This window comes from Bos grunniens, chromosome 2 (genome assembly GCF_055505025.1).
Source record: "Bos grunniens cultivar Pamir isolate PY7600 chromosome 2, Bosgru_T2T1.0, whole genome shotgun sequence".
In the NCBI taxonomy this organism is placed as follows: Eukaryota; Metazoa; Chordata; class Mammalia; order Artiodactyla; family Bovidae; genus Bos; species Bos grunniens.
Genome location: NC_141166.1, coordinates 94,589,920 through 94,610,438, shown reverse-complemented (window position 1 = coordinate 94,610,438; position 20,519 = coordinate 94,589,920). Strand labels below are relative to the sequence as shown.

At 36.4% G+C, this 20,519-nt stretch overlaps 1 protein-coding gene across 27 annotated transcripts in view; it reads right to left on the bottom strand.

The window, feature by feature from the left end:
* Positions 1 to 20,519, bottom strand: part of GALNT13 (polypeptide N-acetylgalactosaminyltransferase 13) — a 943,716-nt gene that overhangs the window by 586,836 nt on the left and 336,361 nt on the right. For all 27 annotated transcript variants that reach the window (XR_015151979.1, XR_015151977.1, XR_015151981.1 and 24 more), the window contains one exon: positions 2,559 to 2,804. Coding sequence is in view for 22 of the 27 variants with exons in the window: in XM_086368825.1 (XP_086224951.1) it covers positions 2,559 to 2,700 (142 nt within the window). In the remaining 5 variants the exon portion in view is untranslated. The remainder of the gene's footprint in view (positions 1 to 2,558; positions 2,805 to 20,519) is intronic.

Genomic DNA, 20,519 nt, shown 5'->3' with positions numbered 1-20,519 from the left:
CTGAATTTTCCTACTCATACAATGAGATAGTATCAATGAAATTCTCTTTCTTAGAATATTTTGATTAATAAATAACCTCAAAAATATCTATATATTAGAAGCAGAATACATTCATTAAATGAATGGAAACCTCAAGTCAGTAAATTAGATTCACTTTTCCAAAAGGTACAAACGTATCAACTGGGCTTCAAAGTTTACCTTTTGTCTTGCTTATAAAGAAAACTTTTGCTAAGTAAGGAATTAATATAAACTAGATTTTAAGAAAAAAGTATTAAAAAATGTTAAGAAAAAAATTCAAGGAGAATAAAATTATCTACTTCTGCTTCATTGACTACACTAAAGGCTTTGACTATGTGCATAACAAACTGTGGAAAATTAAGGAGGTGGGAAAACCAGACCACCTTATCTGTCTCCTGAGAAGCCTATATGCAGGTCAAGAAGCAACAGTTAAAACTGGACATGGAACAATGGAGTGGTTCAAAACTGGGAAAGGAGTACATCAAGGCTGTATATTTTTACCCTGACAATTTAACCTAAATACAGAGTACATCATGTGAAGGGGTTTCCCAGGTGGCTCAGTGGTAAAAAAACCCACCTGCCAATGCAGGAGTTGTGGGTCCAATCACCAGTGTGGGAAGGTCCCCTGGAGAAGGAAACAGCAACCCATTCCAGTCTTCTTGCAACTTTTTCCTTATAGTACTCTTACTTCCCTGATGGTTCAGATGGTAAAGAATCTGCCCGCAATGCAGGAGGTCTGGACTTGATCCCTGGATTGGGAAGATCCTCTGAAGAAGGGAAAGGCAATCCACTCCATTATTCTTGTCTGGAGAATCCCATGGATAAAGGAGCCTGGCAGGCTATAGTCCATGGGATCGCAAAGTGCTGGACACGACTAAATGACTAACAATTTCATTTTCACAATTTTCACATCATGTAATATGCCAGCACAGATGACTCACAAGCTAGAATCAAGATGGAAGAATATCTACAATCTCAGATATGCAGATGACACCATCTTAATGGCAGAAAGTGAAGAGGAACTAAAAAGCCTCTTAATGAAGGTGAAATAGAGTGACAAAGCTGGCTTAAAACTCAATATTCAAAAAATGAAGATCATGGCAACCAGTCCTATTACTTCATGGCTAAAAGATGGGAAAAAATTGGAAACAGTGGCAGATTTTATTTTTGTGGGCTCCAAAATCACTGCAGATGGTGACTACAGCCAGGAAATGAAAAGATGCTTGCTCCTTGGAAGAAATTCTATGACAAACCTAGACAGTGTATTAAAAAGCAGAGACATCACTTTGCCAATAAAGGTCTGTAGAGCCAAAGCTATGGTTTTTCTAGTAGTCATATATGGGTGTAAGAGTTGAACCATAAAGAAGGCTGAGTATCCAAGAATTGATGCTTTTGAACTGTGGTACTGGAGGAAATTCTTAAGAGTCCCTTGGACAGCAAGGAGATCAAAGGTGTCAGTCCTAAAGAAAACCAACCCTGAATATTCATTGGAAGAACTGATGTTGAAGCTGAGGCTCCAAAACTTTGGCCACATGATAGGAAGAGCCAACTCATTGGAAAAGAGCCTGATGTTGCAAAAGACTTAGGGCAAGAGGAGAAAAGGGCAGCAGAGGATGAGATGGTTGGATGGCTTCACTACTCAATGAACATGAATTTGAGCAAACTCAGGGAGATAGTGAAGGACAGGGAAGCTTGGTATGCTGCAGTTCATGGGGTTGTAAAGAGTCAAACACGACTTAGCAACTGAATAAAACAATAACTAAAACTAATTTCAAGCATGCTCAAGTACTTTAGAAGCACTCATTCACTAGGAATGTTTCAGAAATAAATTAATGACATTTAAGCCAAAAGAAAACATAGAAAAATTACATGAAATAACTTTAGGAAATGAATCACTATATTTAATAAATCACCATTTATATAAATTATTATGTTTCTTCAGCATTCATGCTTATCTAGTCACTGACACTGGTTCCTTAAGAGGGAATATTGAGTGAAAATGAGTTTGTAATACACTTAAAATTATCTTTTGCCTTTAAGATAGGGTGGCAAGCTGATAGCCCACAAGTTAAATCTAGCCACCAACATGTTTTGCTTTTTAAAAAGTGTCCTTCTTTTATTGCTTTTGGAAGTTTTGAGGGCTGTAATGTAGTCTCATTTTGCTACTTTCCTCACCATCTCACTTCAGTAGTTTTCCTTTTTTACATTATGTTCTCGATCTCTAAAGGCTTATGCTTCTGAAAGCCTAAATTTAAAATTCTGTCCAATTTACATGCTCAGTACAGTCACAAAATGTTGGAATTATTAGAATTGGAAGTACTTTAGAGGTGAGGTAATTCCTCATTTCTTCCAACAAAACACTTGAGGCCAAGAAAAGTAAAGTAGCTTTCCCATGGTAGCTTTCCCATGGCTAAATGTACATCAACAGTTCTGCCAAATAAGTCAATAAACTGAACTCTTATTTTGAAATGTCATGTTTTTTCATGAGTCACCACCATTCTTATCTGCATAAAAGAAATGTCTGCTTCATAAGTACTTACCCCTGAGTGCAGGCAGCAGGGACCTCTCCTTCTTGTCATCACATTTGTTACATTCACTGAAGTACAGGAGTAAGAAGACATCAACGAGAACCCACATCAGTGAAGTGGCTAGAACCACCTTGCAGTAAACAAACCTCCTCATATCTTCCCTTGATTTCTAGTTAACACAGAGATCAAAGACAGACACGGCTGTGACAAATCCAAGCCACAGAGGTGAACTCCCGGATAAAAGCAGGATGCATCCCACTGTATTTGGGGGAAAAAAAGGAAGAAGAAAAAATAATTGTCTCACAGTTTATTTTGCATAAATGTGATATAACATGAAACATATGACCATTTAACGCTTTCATATATATCAGCATTTGGCCTTCAAGTTCAGAATTAAAAGTCCAAATAAATGAGAGTTGTAAGCAAGCCAAGGGGCTTAAATTGAAACAATTAATCCTAGATCTGCCACTTTTGCTGGGCCCCTGGGAACCACTTGCTTTCTTCATGGTGTATTGCCTTTGGCTTAAAGTTCTATCACCATATTCTGTAAAGCACTAGGTTATAAAAAGTGCAGTTCTGAATTTACCATGAATCAGCACTTTTAAGGAGCCAGTGTTGCTGAACTAGAGTCATCCTGAGTTATTATATATTGCAATGGCTAAGAGCTGGTCTTTACACAGATAGGCCTGGACTTATTCACTTCCTACATAGGGGAGACTTTGTAAACCTCAGTTTTCTCATCTATGAAATGAAACTAACAGTGCCAAAAATAAAGATTTGCTATGAGGATCAAAAATTATAATGCTTGTAAACCTTATTGCAGAATACAGTCATTAATATTAAGACATTTAAAAAAATATTTGACAAAAAGGCAATTAATTGAAATAAGTCATCAGTTATTTATCCTTAAAAACCCATCTGATCTGCATAGAAAATAACCACTACAGATATGCATTTGAGAAAGGTTAGCACACATTCATAAAATTATCAGTGAATAATACATTAAATGTAAAGTGATTTAAAAGAAAATAACCAGAGCAAGAATTCTAAAGGCATAACAAAGACATGTGTGCAATTATTAAGAGATACTTAAAATAAATGTGGAATTAATAACATATACTTGTTTTATTTATACTATATAGAACAATAATAACTACCTTGTTATTTCTATCTATAGAATAATTATATCAACACAAAATAGTCTCATATCATTGGCCACATTAAAATAATAGAAACTGAAATATACATTTATTTATGTGAACAAGATAAGTAACAATTTTGACAGATATTTGAGGAGAACAGCTATTAAATACAAAGATACTTGGACCATCTCAGAAATGCTTGTCTCAAAATAAAAACATCAAAGTACAATTTGCTGAGGCAGAAGTTGTTTAAATTAATGGCAGCTGACCTTGCTTCATAAAGCAACACAAATGCTATTGTCCATCACAATCTGATCAGAGTAGGAACAATTCAAAGCTTACATAAGGTTACAATTTAAAAAATTATTATAACAGAGCCTACTTTCAACATCTACATAAAATTTACATTTATTCAACAAATATTTCTAAAAAATAGAACATATACAAACCTAAGGAATGCATAATATTTGACACTGGTTGTTTTTCTTGAAAAAAAGCATGCTAATTATTTTGTTTCATTTTAACTTCATTTTTCTGTAAAAATTACAAGTAAACATTGGAACTCAGCCTTGAAACCTGACAACAAGGGAAGGATTCCCACATATATATTTCCTGTTACTTTATGTGTATGTCACTGAATATGAGATTTGAAACAATTCAACCTATTTAATTTTCTGTCTTTCTTTGGACATAAGATGGAGCAGGTTCCTTTAGTTTATTGTAGGAAAAGAGCCCTGTGTAAAAGTATATATTACACTGATGGTAGCTAAATGCCCATTCCCAGATTTAGAAGGAAAACCTTAAAATAAAACATCCCATAATACAAAAATCTATACGTTATATAAGATCTATGTATTATAGGATCTTTTATCATAAAGATCTATAATAAAAGACATAAAAAGAACCATGACTAGCTGTCATAAAATGGAATTATGAATTTAAGTAAGCATTTTGCCTCTCTGTGCTTCATTTTCTTTACTTATATTTCCTTCCCCATCTACCTCACAAAATTGTGATACTTAAGCAAGATAATGTATGAGAACATTTTTTAAAAAGAAATATAAAGAATATTATAATACAAAATCTGAAATCACTTAATATTAAACATTAAAATGTCTAAGATAAGTCATTTCCTAATAAGAGCCTAATAGTTGAGGTTATTGAGAATTTAACTTAAACTTTAACTATAATAGAAAGTGAAAATCACATCTTATTACCACTTCAAGCATTATTCAAATTATTGTAATTTCATACCCTGCTAGATCTATATATCAAGATATTAACACTGAGAAAACTCTAACTTTACTATATTATGTGATAAAACTAAGTTGCTCTTTAAATATTTTAATTTATGAAACAATCTTTCCTTATATATATCAAGTTTTTAATTCTATTTATTGTGAAAATACCTCTACCTTGAAAACATACTAAATTTTATCATTTGTTATCTGCTAGTACTTGTAAAATAGTAATCACATACACTGTTTCAATACTCTTCTTAAGAACAAAACAGATTGAGCAGAAGGATGGCACAATATACAAAGTAACACTAACCAGTTCAGTTCAGTTCAGTTCAGTCCAGTCGCTCTCTGCAACCCCATGAATCGCAGCACACCAGGCCTCCCTGTCCAACACCAACTCCTGGAGTTCACTCAGACTCACGTCCATCGAGTCAGTGATGCCATCCAGCCATCTCATCCTCTGTCATCCCCTTCTCCTCCTGCCCCCAATCCCTCCCAGCATCAGAGTCTTTTCCAATGAGTCAACTCTTCACATGAGGTGGCCAAAGTACTGGAGTTTCAGCTTTAGCATCATTCCTTCCAAAGACATCCCAGGGCTGATCTCCTTCAGAATGGACTGGTTGGATCTCCTTGCAGTCCAAGGGACTCTCAAGAGCCTTCTCCAACCCCACAGTTCAAAAGCATCAATTCTTTGGTACTCAGCTTTCTTTACAGTCCAACTCTCACATCCATACATGACCACTGGAAAAACCATACCCTTGACTAGACAGACCTTTGTTAGCAAAGTAATGTCTCTGCTTTTCAATACGCTGTCTAGGTTGGTCATAACTTTTCTTCCAAGGAGGAAGAGTCTTTTAATTTCATGGCTGCAGTCACCATCTGCAGTGATTTTGGAGCCCAAAAAAATAAAGTCTGACACTGTTTCCACTGTTTCCCCATCTAGTTCCCATGAAGTGATGGGACCAGATGCCATGATCTTCGTTTTCTGAATGTTGAGTTTTAAGCCAACTTTTTCACTGTTTTTCACTTTCATCAAGAGGCTTTTTAGTTCCACTTCACTTTCTCCCGTAAGGGTGGTGTCATCTGCATATCTGAGGTTATTCATATTTCTCCCGGCAACCTTGATTCCAGCTTGTGCTAACACTAACCAACATAAGCACAATTGGTGTCCCAAGTTTATCTAAGAGAATCAGCATCTGTATTACAGTTCTATTCCAGTAAGACCCTATTTATTTACAAACACTACTCTGTTTCTCAAGCCAAATCCAAGTTCTGGCTTGCCAAATCAATGTGGAACATGGCTAACATTGCATCAACTACAGGCTCTCTATTCTTTTCTAATTGTTTCAAAGTTTTGAACACAGTATTCCCCTCTTTAAAATATTTCTCTAGATAGGAAAAAAATCAGGAGTTAGAGAGCTATCAAGTATCATCTTGCTAATCATATTGTTTTTCCTTTTTTTCTTCTTGTCCACTAAATAATGGTATTAGCCATAGACTTTGAGATATTACAGAATTTTTGTTTGAAAACATGCACCAATTTTACTATTCTATAAAAAAGGATTTCAAATATAAAAAAAAATAAGATCTAAGTAATGCTTAGAAGTTTGGTAAGTATGTTTTTAAAATAAGAAAGACTTTTTTTTTTTTTTAATTATAAGGCTATCACTTACCTGGGTTGGGGGGGGGGTTGTCTACTTTAGTTGCTGTTAGATACATTTTTATCTCTAGTCAAATGTTTTCTTTTGTAGAAAACTACATAATTGCTGCAAATATATTCAATCTATTTTATGAGGCTCCCAAAGGATGAATGAAGCTCATGGAAAACTTTTGGCAGTGCTTCCAGAACATTCTGGCTACCAACACACTTTAAATGTTTTAAGTAGTTAGGCAGGAACTTCTGGGAGCTGATGACTGGACAATTATGCATTTTGATTTAATGACTAAAAATTATAGTGAGTAAGCTTTGAAAAAGTTACCCCGAATTAATTACAGTTTTTATTGACAGAAAGACTGGTCTTCACATAAATGAAAATCTAAAATTCAGGTGGACTAGGGGAATCTACCTATAGCCTAAATCAAACAGTGCACTGTAAAAAAATACTGTAAACCATAAAAACCATGCCACAAGGAAAGATACAGTAAGAGACAAAGAAACAGCCAATGATAATGTTAAATGAATGCCTTATGTGGAAAGATAGTGGAAAAAAATGAGAAAAATGCCCTCACTTGCCTTTAAGGAAACTTCACATATTCATAACATCAAATTTGACTATTAGTAGGAAACCAAGCATAAGACCTGCCGAGTTATGATGCCATAATCTGAATCTGAGTTCCACACTCACTTACTGTATAACTTAATTCAAGATACCTAAATGTTCTATGCCTTTTTATATTCACAAAATATGAACGGTAGTTGTTTACTCAGTCATATCTTACTTTTCATAGACCCCCATGGACTGCATTCCAGACTCTTCTGTCCATGAGATTTCCCAGGCAAGAGTGCTGGAGGGGGTTTCCGTTTCCTTCTACAGGGATCTTCCCAACCTAGGGATCAAACCCACATTTCTTGCAATGCAGGCAGATTCTTTACCACTGAGCCACTGGGGAAGCCCCAAAATATAGCTGAGAAATGTATTATGGTCATCTGAATAACCAAATGTATATTTCTTATAGCTACCTCATAAGGCTCTGAGTATCTAATTAGTTACTACATACAAAGTTCTTATAATGGTACCTGACACATAGGAGGAGTTCAATATATAGTAGTAATAGCAATTGTTAATAGTAATAACAGTACTTGAGGCACAGTAGTGCCTCTTGAGAAACCTGTATGCAGGCCAGGAAGCAACAGTTAGAACTGTACATGGAATAACAGACTGGTTCCAAATAGGAAAAGGAGTACATCAAGGCTGTACATTGTTACCCTGCTTATTTAACTTATATGCAGAGTACATCATGAGAAACACTGGGCTGGAAGAAGCACAAGCTGGAATCAAGATTGATGGGAGAAATATCAGTAACCTCAGATATGCAGATGATACCACTCATGGCAGAAAGTGAAAAAGAACTAAAGAGCCTCTTGATGAAAGGGAAATTGGAGAGTGATAAAGTTGACTTAAAGCTCAACATTCAGAAAATGAAGATCATGGCATCTGGTCCCATCACTTCATGGGAACTAGATGGGGAAACAGTGGAAACAGTGTCAGACTTTATTTTGGGGGCCTCCAAAATCACTGCAGATGGTGACTGCAGCCATGAAATTAAAAGACGTTTACTCCTTGGAAGGAAAGTTATGACCAACCTAGATATCATATTGAAAAGCAGAGACATTACTTTGCTAACAAAGATCCATCTAGTCAAGGCTATGGTTTTTCCAGTGGTCATGTATGGATGTGAGAGTTGGACTGTAAAGAAAGCTGAGCACCAAAGAATTGATGCTTTTGAACTGTGGGGTTGGAGAAGACTCTTGAGAGTCCCTTGGACTGCAAGGAGATCCAACCAGTCCATCCTAAAGGAGATCAGTCCTGGGTGTTCACTGAAAGGACTGATGTTGAAGCTGAAACTCTAATCCTTCAGCCACCTGATGCGAAGAGCTGACTCATTTGAAAAGACCCTGATGCTGGGAAAGATTGAGGGCAGGAGGAGATGGGGACCATGGAGGATGAGATGGTTGGATGGCATCATGGACTCAATGGACATGAGTTTGGGTGAACTCTGGGAGTTGGTGATGGACAGGGAGGCCTGGCGTGCTGTGGTTCATGGGCTTGCGATGAGTCGGACATGACTGAGTGACTGAAGTGAACTGAACAGTAATAGTTACTGTCATCATGAATAGCATTGAAAGAACAAGAAAAAAAGAATGAGAATTCTCTTCCCTAATCCTTAGAGAAGCAGTGCACATTCAGTATGTGTGTGTTCAGGAGGTCAGGAGTCAGGATGAGAAGCACAGATATGTTCAGTATTTACAAATATATTAATATTTATATTATATTGAAATATATTTAAGAACTGAGTGCCGAAAAATTGATGCTTTTGAACTGTGGTGTTGGAGAAGACTCTTGAGAGTCCCTTGGACTGCAAGGAGATCCAACCAGTCCATTCTGAAGATCAGCCCTGGGATTTCTTTGGAAGGAATGATACTAAACCTGAAACTCCAGTACTTTGGCCACCTCATGCGAAGAGTTGACTCATTGGAAAAGACTCTGATGCTGGGAGGGATTAGGGGCAGGAGGAGAAGGGGATGACAGAGGATGAGATGGCTGGATGGCATCACTGACTCGATGGACGTGAGTCTGAGTGAACTCTGGGAGTTGGTGATGGACAGGGAGGCCTGGCGTGCTGCGATTCATGGGGTCGCGAAGAGTCGGACGTGACTGAGCGACTGAACTGAACTGAAATATATTTTATATTTACTTATTAGACATATATTTAACAGATGTAGTTGCTGATGGAATATGAGTTACACAGGATTTTACAGTTGTTAAAACTCATTGAACTGTACACTTAGGATCTGTGCATCTCTCTATGTAAATTATATTTCATTTTTTAAAGGTGAAACCAAAATGTTTATGTCCCTATTGCATGATTCATTGATTTACTCAAAATTTTATCAACTAAAGAAATTATAGTCCAACTGCATCAGATACTACCTTCTGATCTAATTTCGTACCATTGTTCTCCATACCAGTCACTTGGGTCTCCTGGCTTTTCCTCACACATACCAATAACTATCTTGCCCCAGGGCTGTGCATATGCTGTGTTCTCTGCCCACTGATACAGTCATGGCTTCCTGCTCTAACTTCCTTCAAATCTTACTTTCTAGTCAAATCTGGAGAGCTTTCCTCTCAATCTATAAATAACACACAATTTAATCACTCTGTATTTCCTTAGCTCACTTTATTTTACTCTTGGTACCTATTAATACTCTCCTAACATATTTTTTAAATGTACTTTTGAAAATGTTTGTTTATCATTTGTCTCTTTTTCTTAAATAATTAACTCCTTGAAAACCAGATTGCACACTTTACATATGCCCTCTCTCACCTCAAAAACATATTTAAATTTTAAAACTCCAGCATTGTTGTTATGTGTGGAATTGTGTGCCTCCCTCCTCAAGAAGATTCATATGTGAAGTCTTAACCCCCAGTATTTTAGAATGTGACTATATTGGAGGATAGATCCTTTCAAAAGGTAATTAAGTTAAAATAAGGTCATACAAAGGAGCCCTCATCCAATATGACTGGTATCCATATGAGAAGACGTTATTAGGACACAAACACAGAAAAAGGCCACGTGAAGACAGAGAAGGCAATCATCTGCACACCACAGAAAGAGGCTTCATAATGAAACTAACTCTACTGACACACTGATTTGGACTTCTGAAATCTGTTGGAAAATAAATTTCTGTTGTTTAAGTCACCCAGTCTGTCATACTTTGTTATGGCAGCCTTAGCATACCAATACACTGGTTAAATTTAACTTTCCCCTACACCACTCCTACATGCAAACAGATGAACATGACTAGAAAGAAACCCCAAAAATATGCTGCCTGTTCTCATTTTAAATCTATGAACTCATACTGGACTTGCAGTGCCTCAGAGCCATCCTACAAAAGCTCTAGTCAAATCAATTTCCATTCCTCAGATAACTTTGCACCTTGATTGCCTTTAGACTGTCATCTCCACACTGTTTTCTCTCAGCTCATCACTACATGTGTACATTTAGCAGGAAGATATAAACAATCAGAAGAGGATTTTGCTTAATGCCATGTTGAGTGTATTAACTTGCTAGTTCCTATGACTGCCACGCCTAAATCTGCAAGTCTGAGTGTGATGATGTATGAACTATCTTTTAAGGAGTATAACATCCTCTGATCCCACACATTCATGGGCTTTACTGATACACTTGTCTCTTCTGCCTCAGTTTTTTCTCCTTGAATAAGTCATTTCTATCAATACAAAGATGCTATGTGAATAATCATCTTAAACTAATTTGACTCCACATCTCTTTTCATCTATGCTTCCAGTTCTCTGCTCATCTTGAATGCAAAACTCCTGGAAAGAACTATGTATAATCATTGCCTATACATCCCATATCCTTGTCCTTCCATTTTATTTTAAACCCAACAGTCTTTAGCTCCCACCATTATCTTAGACAGTCATGGCCATCCAATGGTCAGTTCTCAGTCATTATCTTACATAAGCCCTAAGCAGGTTTTGACACAACTTAGCCAAAATACTTTGTACTATTTTCTGACAGCTCTTTTTTTCACACCCCTATTTGACCTTGCAGCAAATTCTGTTGGCTCCATCTACACTCCAGTATTCTTACCTGAAGAATTCCATAGACAGGGGTTGCAAAGAGTTGGACACATGACTGAGCCACTAACACTTTCACTTTCTACCTATAGATTTAACCTACACAATCACCAACTTGATATACTGCTTTAACTTAAAAAAAAAAAAAACTGCTTTATTGGGATAGAATTCACATACTATTCAGTCCAATCCACACATTTAAAATGTACAGTGCAATGGCTTGTAGTATAGTCACAGAGTTGTGCATCCATTGCCACAATCAACTTTAGAACACTTCCATTTCCTCGAGAGAAAACAACTCCTTTTTACTGTAACCCTCCAATCCTCCCATTGCCCCTAGGTCTAGGTTACCACTAACTGAGTATCTATCTCTATAGGTTTGCCTATTATGAACACTCCACATAAATAAAGTCATACAATATGCTGTCCTCTGTTACTGTCTTCTTCAGTTAGTATAATGTTTTCAAGATTTTATCCGTGCTATGGTACATCTCAGTATTTCACTTCTTTGTTTTGACAAATAATATCCATTGCATGAATATATCAGGTTTTATTTATCAGTTGATCCACATTTGGGTTAATTCCACTTTTTGGCTACCATGAATAATTTGGTGATGAATATTCATGTACAAGTTTTGATATATGGACAAATACATATGGACATATGTGTTTATGGACATATGTGTTTCTTGAGTATATATGTAAGAGTGGGATCAATTTTCTTAAATACATTCCCATAAAACCTATTCTCCACACAGAAGGAAATTTGGTCACGTTAAAATTAAATTTTAATCAGATCTTTTCTAAGTTCTGGTCATTATTGACCAATGGCTTTTTATTACATATATCAATAAAATAAATTCCAACTCCCTAACTTTGCCTATAAAACAACCAAATATGGACCTTGACTGCCTTTCAGATTTCATCTTCTAACTCTTTCCTTTACTTAATGCACTCCAGAATCTTCATGCCTGAAGTACTCTCTAGAACACTGTTCTCCTAAGTAATGAAACAATCTTTCACACTTTCTCTATTCAGATGACTGCTCAAGTATCCCCAGGGAGTTCTTTTCTGGACCAACTTATCTAAGATAATGCCCTTCCACCATCTATGCAATATACTTATGTGGTTGATTCAGAATACGTAACACTAGTACTTGTTTATTTATTTGCTGCCTGATTCTCACCATGGAATTGCATCTATTATTCTCTGTGATATCCTTAAGATACCAAAAACATTTTTTGGCACAAAATCGGTGCTCGATCAACATGTGTTGAATGAATCATTGCAAGAAGGACTGAGAAGTAAAAGGTCTGGTAAAAACGCAGAGAAAATTATACAAACCCTGGTAATAATAATAATGAAAACGGAAAACACTGTATTAAACATTCATTTGTTCGAGCTGTGGGTGAATGGTGCTCTAAACTGAAAATAATTATTCACTACATAAAGCTGTTCTCTTGTTCCATGCTCTCTGATACTTCTGGTCTCCTCTACCCAAACCTCAACTGCTTTAAGACAAAAACATAATTAAGGGTGAAGCTGAAGTAGCCTGTTAACAGAGCAGACTGAAGTTCATATATATCCTACAGCTCTGTGTGAGTACAGCTCTGTTTGGTTATAGGCACTCAAGTCATCATACTACCCAGTCCCAGGTTATACTGTTGCTGTTCTAGTCCAATAAACTACCTCCAATATGTGATCCATGGAACTAACCTGAGTCATGTTTTCTGATTTCCAGACCACCTACAGTCTGACAATTGTGTGTCTTTTGTCACAAAGGCCATTCAACAATGGAATGACAATCAAGGTATTAGATTTTCCTTGGTTGGATATGGTTTCCTTGGAGATGGTTGGATAGCATCACAGATTCAATGGACATGAACTTGGGCAAACTCCAGGAGATAGTGAAGGACAGGGAGGCCTGGTGTACTGCGGTCTATGGGTCTCAAAGAGTCAGACATAACTCAGAGACTGAACAATAACAATTAGATTTCCCATACTTTCTACTGTTCAAAGTTTTTGTTGAATATTGGAACGACCTCTTTAAAAACTGAAAAAGATATATGACCAAACTTCTAATCACCTCCTGGTACACCCATCTAAGCAAGAGAATTGGTTTATTGAATTTGGCCTTCCCAAAAGAAAGTTCATCTTCTCTTGGCTACCTGCTGACTAATGATCAGGATAAAATTGGTAGGGAATTTTATAAAATTAATTTTGAAAACACAGATTCCACCCTGTCCATTCCTGAACATGGTGGACTTTTCTTTCCCCAATAACAATCTCGAGCCAGCCCAGATGGCATGCCTCTAGCTGACAGTGAAGCCAAAAGGAGGCCTAGAGTATTAAAAGTTAATTCTGACCCCACCACCTGGACTCTTCTATTGAATTGACATGGTCCTAGACCATGAGGATAAGAAGTGCTTGGTTGCCTACATTGTTAACCAAATCCCACTACAATATTCCACGTGGGTCAACCTAGAAGATATTTGTAATGTTTTGTAAAAATGCCCTTGTCCCACTCATATTTAACTCTCCTCTATGAAAGATCTGGGTCTGAGTAAAAGATGATTGAAAAAAGAGGTGATGTTATATTTATTAGACTGGGACACACAAACGTCATGGCTATGGAGGGAACTTGGCAACCTTGATATCTGAGGAGGAAGCAAATCGTGTCTGAAGAGGTGTAAGGAAGGAGTGGGAGACTAATTCATGTTGTTCTCTTGGTCACCCCGACATTAGAGCCTGGCAGGATAATCACATGGCCTACCTCAGTGAAGCAGCTTCTGCAGCTGGCAATCTGACCTACTGTTTCTTTCCCACCTTATCCATGTGCTATAAAACATAAAAGTTATATAGACCAGTCCTTAACTACTCTGCTGTGCCTGATTTTCAGTGGAAGTTTCCAAAAAGGGATCCCTTCTCTACTTCTCTGAGAAGCTTTGGGTTATGCTCCATATGGCAATCCAGGCTAGAAATCTTCAGTGATATGGCACATGCTTAGCCACATCAGTGTAGTGGTGATCCAAATCAAGTTTAACCAAAAACATTGAACTGGAGTGAACCATGCCCCTTTAGACTTTGTTTGTAGCTGAAGCAGGATGGCCCATGGACTATCTTGCAATTGGTACTGAGGTACTTGATTGTCTTTTGCAATGAAAACCAAGGATCAGCACATCAGGCTAAATTCCCTGGCACTAGTCACATGGATAATAAGGTGGCCTAGACTACATCTGGCCTGTATAAAAATAAGACATACTGAAATCCTCTGAGACTTATTTACAATGATTGGGTCCATGATCTGGGAGACCTGATTAAAGGCAGTACTGCAGGTTCACCTAATCCTGCTGCTTTATGTCCTATTTATAATAACCTCAAGTAAATATGGTATGAGAAAAATTGAAGAAAATTATCCTCAGCCTCTGTCAGATTAATCAAGTCATTGAATGGAATGGCATACTCATGTGCAATTTCACCAGAAGCCAAAATGACGGGAGGCCCAGGGCAGCTATCACTGGAAGACCTTCCTCCTTAGGATGGCTCGCACTCGCCTAGATTCAGGTCCCTGTCACTCTTCACCCAGGCCATTTCTCAGGGCTGTGTTTACGGTGAGCAATGTAAAGAATGAGATGAGATTTTTCTCTAGGGCCAAGAGCAGCCTTTTACTGCTTTATATAAAATGGTGGATTCGCTATGGTTTTTGTTCTTTTCCTGAAATTCAGCCTCATCATATTGTCAGTATGCAGTGGGGCAGTCCATATTACCTCCAGGGGATCTGGTAGGTAAGGGGAGCTGGTACAACCATGTTGAAACTTAAGAACCTGCCGTGCCATGACTAAAAATGCCCTTTTCTCTGACATAGGAGTCTATTCTGCCAACCTCTGTGAACCAGTAACAAGCTAATTTATTAGCAGATTCTTTACCATCTGAGCCACCAGGGAAGCACAGTTTTTCATTAAGTACAATCAAATTGAGGCCCTTCATAGACCTGAAATCATTGCACAAAGAAAAAATCAAGTCTGTATGTGTGCATTTTCATACATATAGAAATTTTTCTAAAAGGATACACTGGCTAAATTTTATAATCTCTGAGGAGTAGAACTGATTTATAGTCTTCTGTAGTACTGAATTTTTAATAACAGCATGTATTACTTCCAGAATAAAACTATCACTTTAATTATAAAAAAGTAATGTACACCCTTCATTTATCCTACAGATAAAATTGATTATCGATACAGATGCCAACACCTATGCTAGGTACTAAAGATAAAACAGATAAAAAGATACAATCTCTTCCTTCTTATTTAGGATACAGGAGGGGAGACAGACAAGAGCATCAGAGTAGGGATAAGAAAAGATGTAAGTGAAATATTTGGAGTGATTCCAAGATGTGGAACTCTTTTCAACATATAATTATAATCTGTAACTATTAATGTTAAGAGAATACAGCAATAGAATAATTGTGCATAGAGGTTGAAAGAAAGATGAAGCTTTACAGAGAATGTGTATAAGATAGACGTTATTTTTCAAGGCAGTTTGTTACATATTGGTCTTCTAAGTCACTCTTGGGTATATGAATAACCATTCTATGATGATATTGTGAATATTAAAGTCTGAAATATATGTTAATGAGACTCTACAAGCAATGTGTGTTAAGTCACTCAGGCACTCAGTCATGTCTGACTCTTTTGCGACCCCATGGACTGTAGCCCACCAGGCTCCTCGGTCCACAAGATTTCCCAGGCAAGAATACTGGAGTGGGTTGCCTTTTCCTCCTACAGGGGACATTCTCCATCCAGGGACTGAACCTGAGTCTGCTGCACTGGCAGATGGATTCTTTACCACTAGTGCCACCTTGTCACTGTTCAGTTGATTAGTCATGTCCAACTCTGCAACCCCATGGACTGCAGCACACCAGGCTTCCCTGTCCTTCACCATCTCCTGGACTTTGCTCAAATTCATGTCCATTGAGTTGGTGTTTCAACCAACCATCTCGTCCTCTGTCGTCCCCTTCTCTTCCTGCCTTCCGTCTTTCCCAGCATCAGAGTTTTTCCAATGAGTCGGCTCTTTGCATCAGGTGACTGAAGTATTGGAGCTTCAGCTTCAGCATCAGTCCTTCCAATGAATATTCAGGATTGATTCACTTTAGGATTGACTGGTTTGATCTTGAAATTAAGTCCTCCAGAAAAATCTCATAAAAAGCAATATATGACCCCCCAAAAGTAATGAAATTAAGTTTTAAAAACTATATTAATCCACCTAAAAAATGCTCATTTTTTCTTTGTTTTAGGTATTTAATACCTGCTCAGTATTCATTCTGGGCGTCTCAGGTTGCTCAGTAGGTAAAGAATCTATCTGTAGTACAGTAGACACATGAGATGCAGGTTCGATCCCTGGGTCAGACAGACCCCGTGGAGGAGGGCATGGCAACCCACTCCAATATTCTTGCCTGGAGAATCCCACGGACAGTGGAGCTACAGTCCATAAGGTCGCAAAGAGGCAGTCACACTGAAGCGACTGAGCACTCACAGTATTCATTTTATAACATGATATACCAGTGAATTAAGCTTGTTCATTAATAGTTGATGAGACAGGAAAACAGGAATCCAAAATGTTCATCTGGATGTAAAACCCAGAGATTTAAGAGAGCAGTAGGGGATTTAGACAGTTCCCAGTTGACATTTACCAGCAAGCTAGCCATCTTCTGCCATAAATAACATGATTACAAAGAAAATAAATAATGCCACTGAGACAGTAAACCATTAGAAAATCTTAACCTCAGCTTCCTACTTCTTAGCTGGTCTTAAGGATTCTGATTTATTCACGACAAAAGATTAAGGAATGAATTACAAGTGTTCCTCCTTTGAAATATGCATGGTAGTATGGATATTTCTTGTCTAGACATTCTTCCAAATGTTTATTTGTAGAAAATAAAGAAGAATAATATCATATTAGCTTGTAAAAGTACATCAGAGTCAGTCTGCTCCAGCAGGCAATTAGTGGGAGATGAAAAGAAAGTGAAGTATAATGAAGCAAAACCCCAGAACTCTAGGGCACAAAAGGACTCCAACAGCACAAAGGAGAGGATACAGAAGGACTTGGTTACAGAAAGTTCCAGAAGTAAAACCAACTAAAGCTGCTTTCTAAAATTCTACCCTAAAATTACACAAATATAAATAAAATTTTATTTGTCATCTCCGTTTAGTAAAAGTTTTACCATAGTTAATACATGAGAGAAAGACATACCTTTCTTAAGATTTTAAAAATATTAACAAGTGAAATATTCAACTTCTTCCACTCAAAAAAAAAAAAAAACACTTTATTAAAACTACAGTATCCCTACATAATAGTTTGATTTGCAGCTTCAGTTTTCGGGTGTTTTTTTTTTTTTTTCCTGCACCCTTCCTGGTGAAGTTTTTAATCATATATTAAGTGCCTCAAAAGGTAGACAATCAGAAGGAAGAAGTAGATAAAGAATTAAAAATCAGAATACTGAATAATTAGCCCCCAATTAATTTAAAAGTAAAGTGAAATTATTAAATCCCTAAAGCATTAAAATTCATCTTCTTATTAGCAAAGTAACCTTGTTATCTGAAATTGTTAAAAACTGTAACTTGTTAATCAATATAAAACAATCTAATATAATGAACTATATAATCTGATAATAGAAAACATGGAAATATTGTAAAGTTATTTGCCAAAAACACATGAGAAAGAGAAAAGCATGCCTCTTTACAAGATTCTAAAGTTGAGCAGAGATTACCATTATATCTAAGAAGCACATATTAAGGCAAGTGGAAAACAAGGCTACATTTTCCCTATTGTCTGGGGAAAATATGAAAATTCCTTTAATTAGGGATTGTACTACTTAAAGAACTATAAATTAAAATTAAATACTGTTTTTGAGAAAATTATTTTAAAAATGGGATAAAATGGGTCCTTACAGGTAGAAATGTAAATTGGCAAAAAATTTTTTTAGAAAGAAATGTGATTTATTAAAAATGACCTTTGACCTGCTTTCTTAAAAAATCCTGTACTTTGGACTAGTGATTTCTCCACTGCAAAACTCCCTTGTTAAAAAACCCCATACTAAAGAAAAGGTTTGTGCACAATTAGGGCAGTATAATTTATAAATAGGGTATACAGGAATGCATAGTTATGATAAAATACAACAAATAGACCCAAAGGATTGTCAAAAGTTATTCACAAAATGGAATAAAGAAGAAAAGGAGGGCAGAACTTTTCATTAAAAATAAAGCTTGACTTAAGGATTCTGTTTCAGAATTTTTCTCTTCAGCTAGTCTACAGTATTACAGAATTATGTGCAAGATAAAAGTTCACCCTACATGCCATATTCTATTAAAACTCCACATTCCTTTTTTAAAAGTGGCTAACTTTTCAAACCTGGGGTCTCACCCAAGATTCAGGAACTATTTTTGCTTGTTTCTTTGTATTTGTAGACCTTCTTCCAAATAAATACACTCAAAATCATCAGGACCAATATTTAAAAGCAATTCAATGGTAAAGAATCCGCCTGCAGTGCAGGAGACGCAGGAGACCTGGGTTCAATCCCTGGGTCTGAAAGATCCCTGGAGAAGGACAGGACCACCCACTCCAGTATTCTTGCCTGGAAAATCCCATGGACAGAGGAGCCTGGTGGACTACAGTCCATGGGGTCACAAAGAGTCAGACCGACTGAAGTGACTGAGCACGCACTCATGCACACAAAGTGAGGAAGACTATTCACTTCTAATCACTCTCATTGTCGCAGCCTGTATTTCATCAAATCCAACTATATTTTTACAAAAGAGACGACACAAATGGATTTTCTATTTCACTTATGTAAAGAAATTGTAATATTTTGAAGACATACCTACTCAGATCCTAAAATGCTCTTCCCTTATATATGATTTAGATTAAAATGGCATGCTAATTGAAGTACCTGAGAAGTGCAGTGATTACTGCTATAGAAAAGCAGTTTCGTATCAATATTAAAAGTATATTTTAATTTTTAAAAAATCATTATTAAGATAATAATCTAACCAAAAATGGTTAGATTGAAAATCAAATTACCATGAGCAAGAAAACCTCCTTGTTAAAAGCAAGCACCCCAGCATATTTCTTTTTTCAGAGACCACAAGAAAAATAACATGTAGTATACAACTAATATAATCTATACTACAGTTTTTAAATGTCCAATCCAAAAATACTATCATAAGTTACCCTAATTATCATTTTAAGGCAATAATTATATAACATTATGTCTCTGGGACACCAAAATAATATATATTCACGTATCACATTGTTCCTGTTGTTGGCAATTAAATCAACTTCTGGAAACAATTTTTCTTTCCATGTTATTCACCAGATATTAGCAATGGGAATATGGTAGGGGACTGGGGAGTAGAAAGGGGCAGGAGAAAAGTGATTATCACCCTATTCAAATTAACCTCAATGGTTAGATTCCTTTCTATAAATGGTATTTTTATAGTTTATATCATAGCAGCGAGAAACAATGTTGTAAATAGACAGTTTTTCTTATTATAGCTTATTTTTAAGTTTCAAATTCTGAAAGCAAACTACTCATAAATTTTTTGCAAAGGCTTTATAGTTTCATAGCTCAAACAGCAAAAATATAAAGCATCAAGATCAATAACATCTGTTAGTCCAAGGAAAAGCTCCACTGTTTATGTAGCTGAATAGCTATAATATTTTCTTTTGATTTTGATAAGCAGAATAAATAATTCCAACTAGTGATTGACATCTGAACAAATCAGTAGGTGTCCTCTGCTCCAAAATCTCTTATCTGTTAATTTCTGTGGAATGAAACAGTGTTCAACCTGAGAAAGAAAATATTGGTATGATTCTTCTCTTGCAAAAAACCATAATCAGTATGAAAATTCTCAGATTTCCTACATCTATTCAGCACCACCCCAGCAGAACAGCAATCAATGCTTTATTTTTCTTTTTGCTTTACATTTCTAGCAGATAGGTATAAAGGCAGCAATCTGAATCAATGAAACCCATTAACTAAAGCATGGAATTTTTTTTCTTTATGTCAATTTTAATTCCTGGTTATTCACACTCTCTCACTTTATTAAATTATATCTCTTTGATCAGATTTAATCATAGTACTCTTCATCATATTTCTTATATTCCTTTTTCATTCATCTCATTTTCTCCCCATAGTCTCCTCCTTTTCTAATTAGAAAAGTCATCTAACCAGGATTTTTCATTTCAATTTACAATTGGCTTTGTAGGATATAT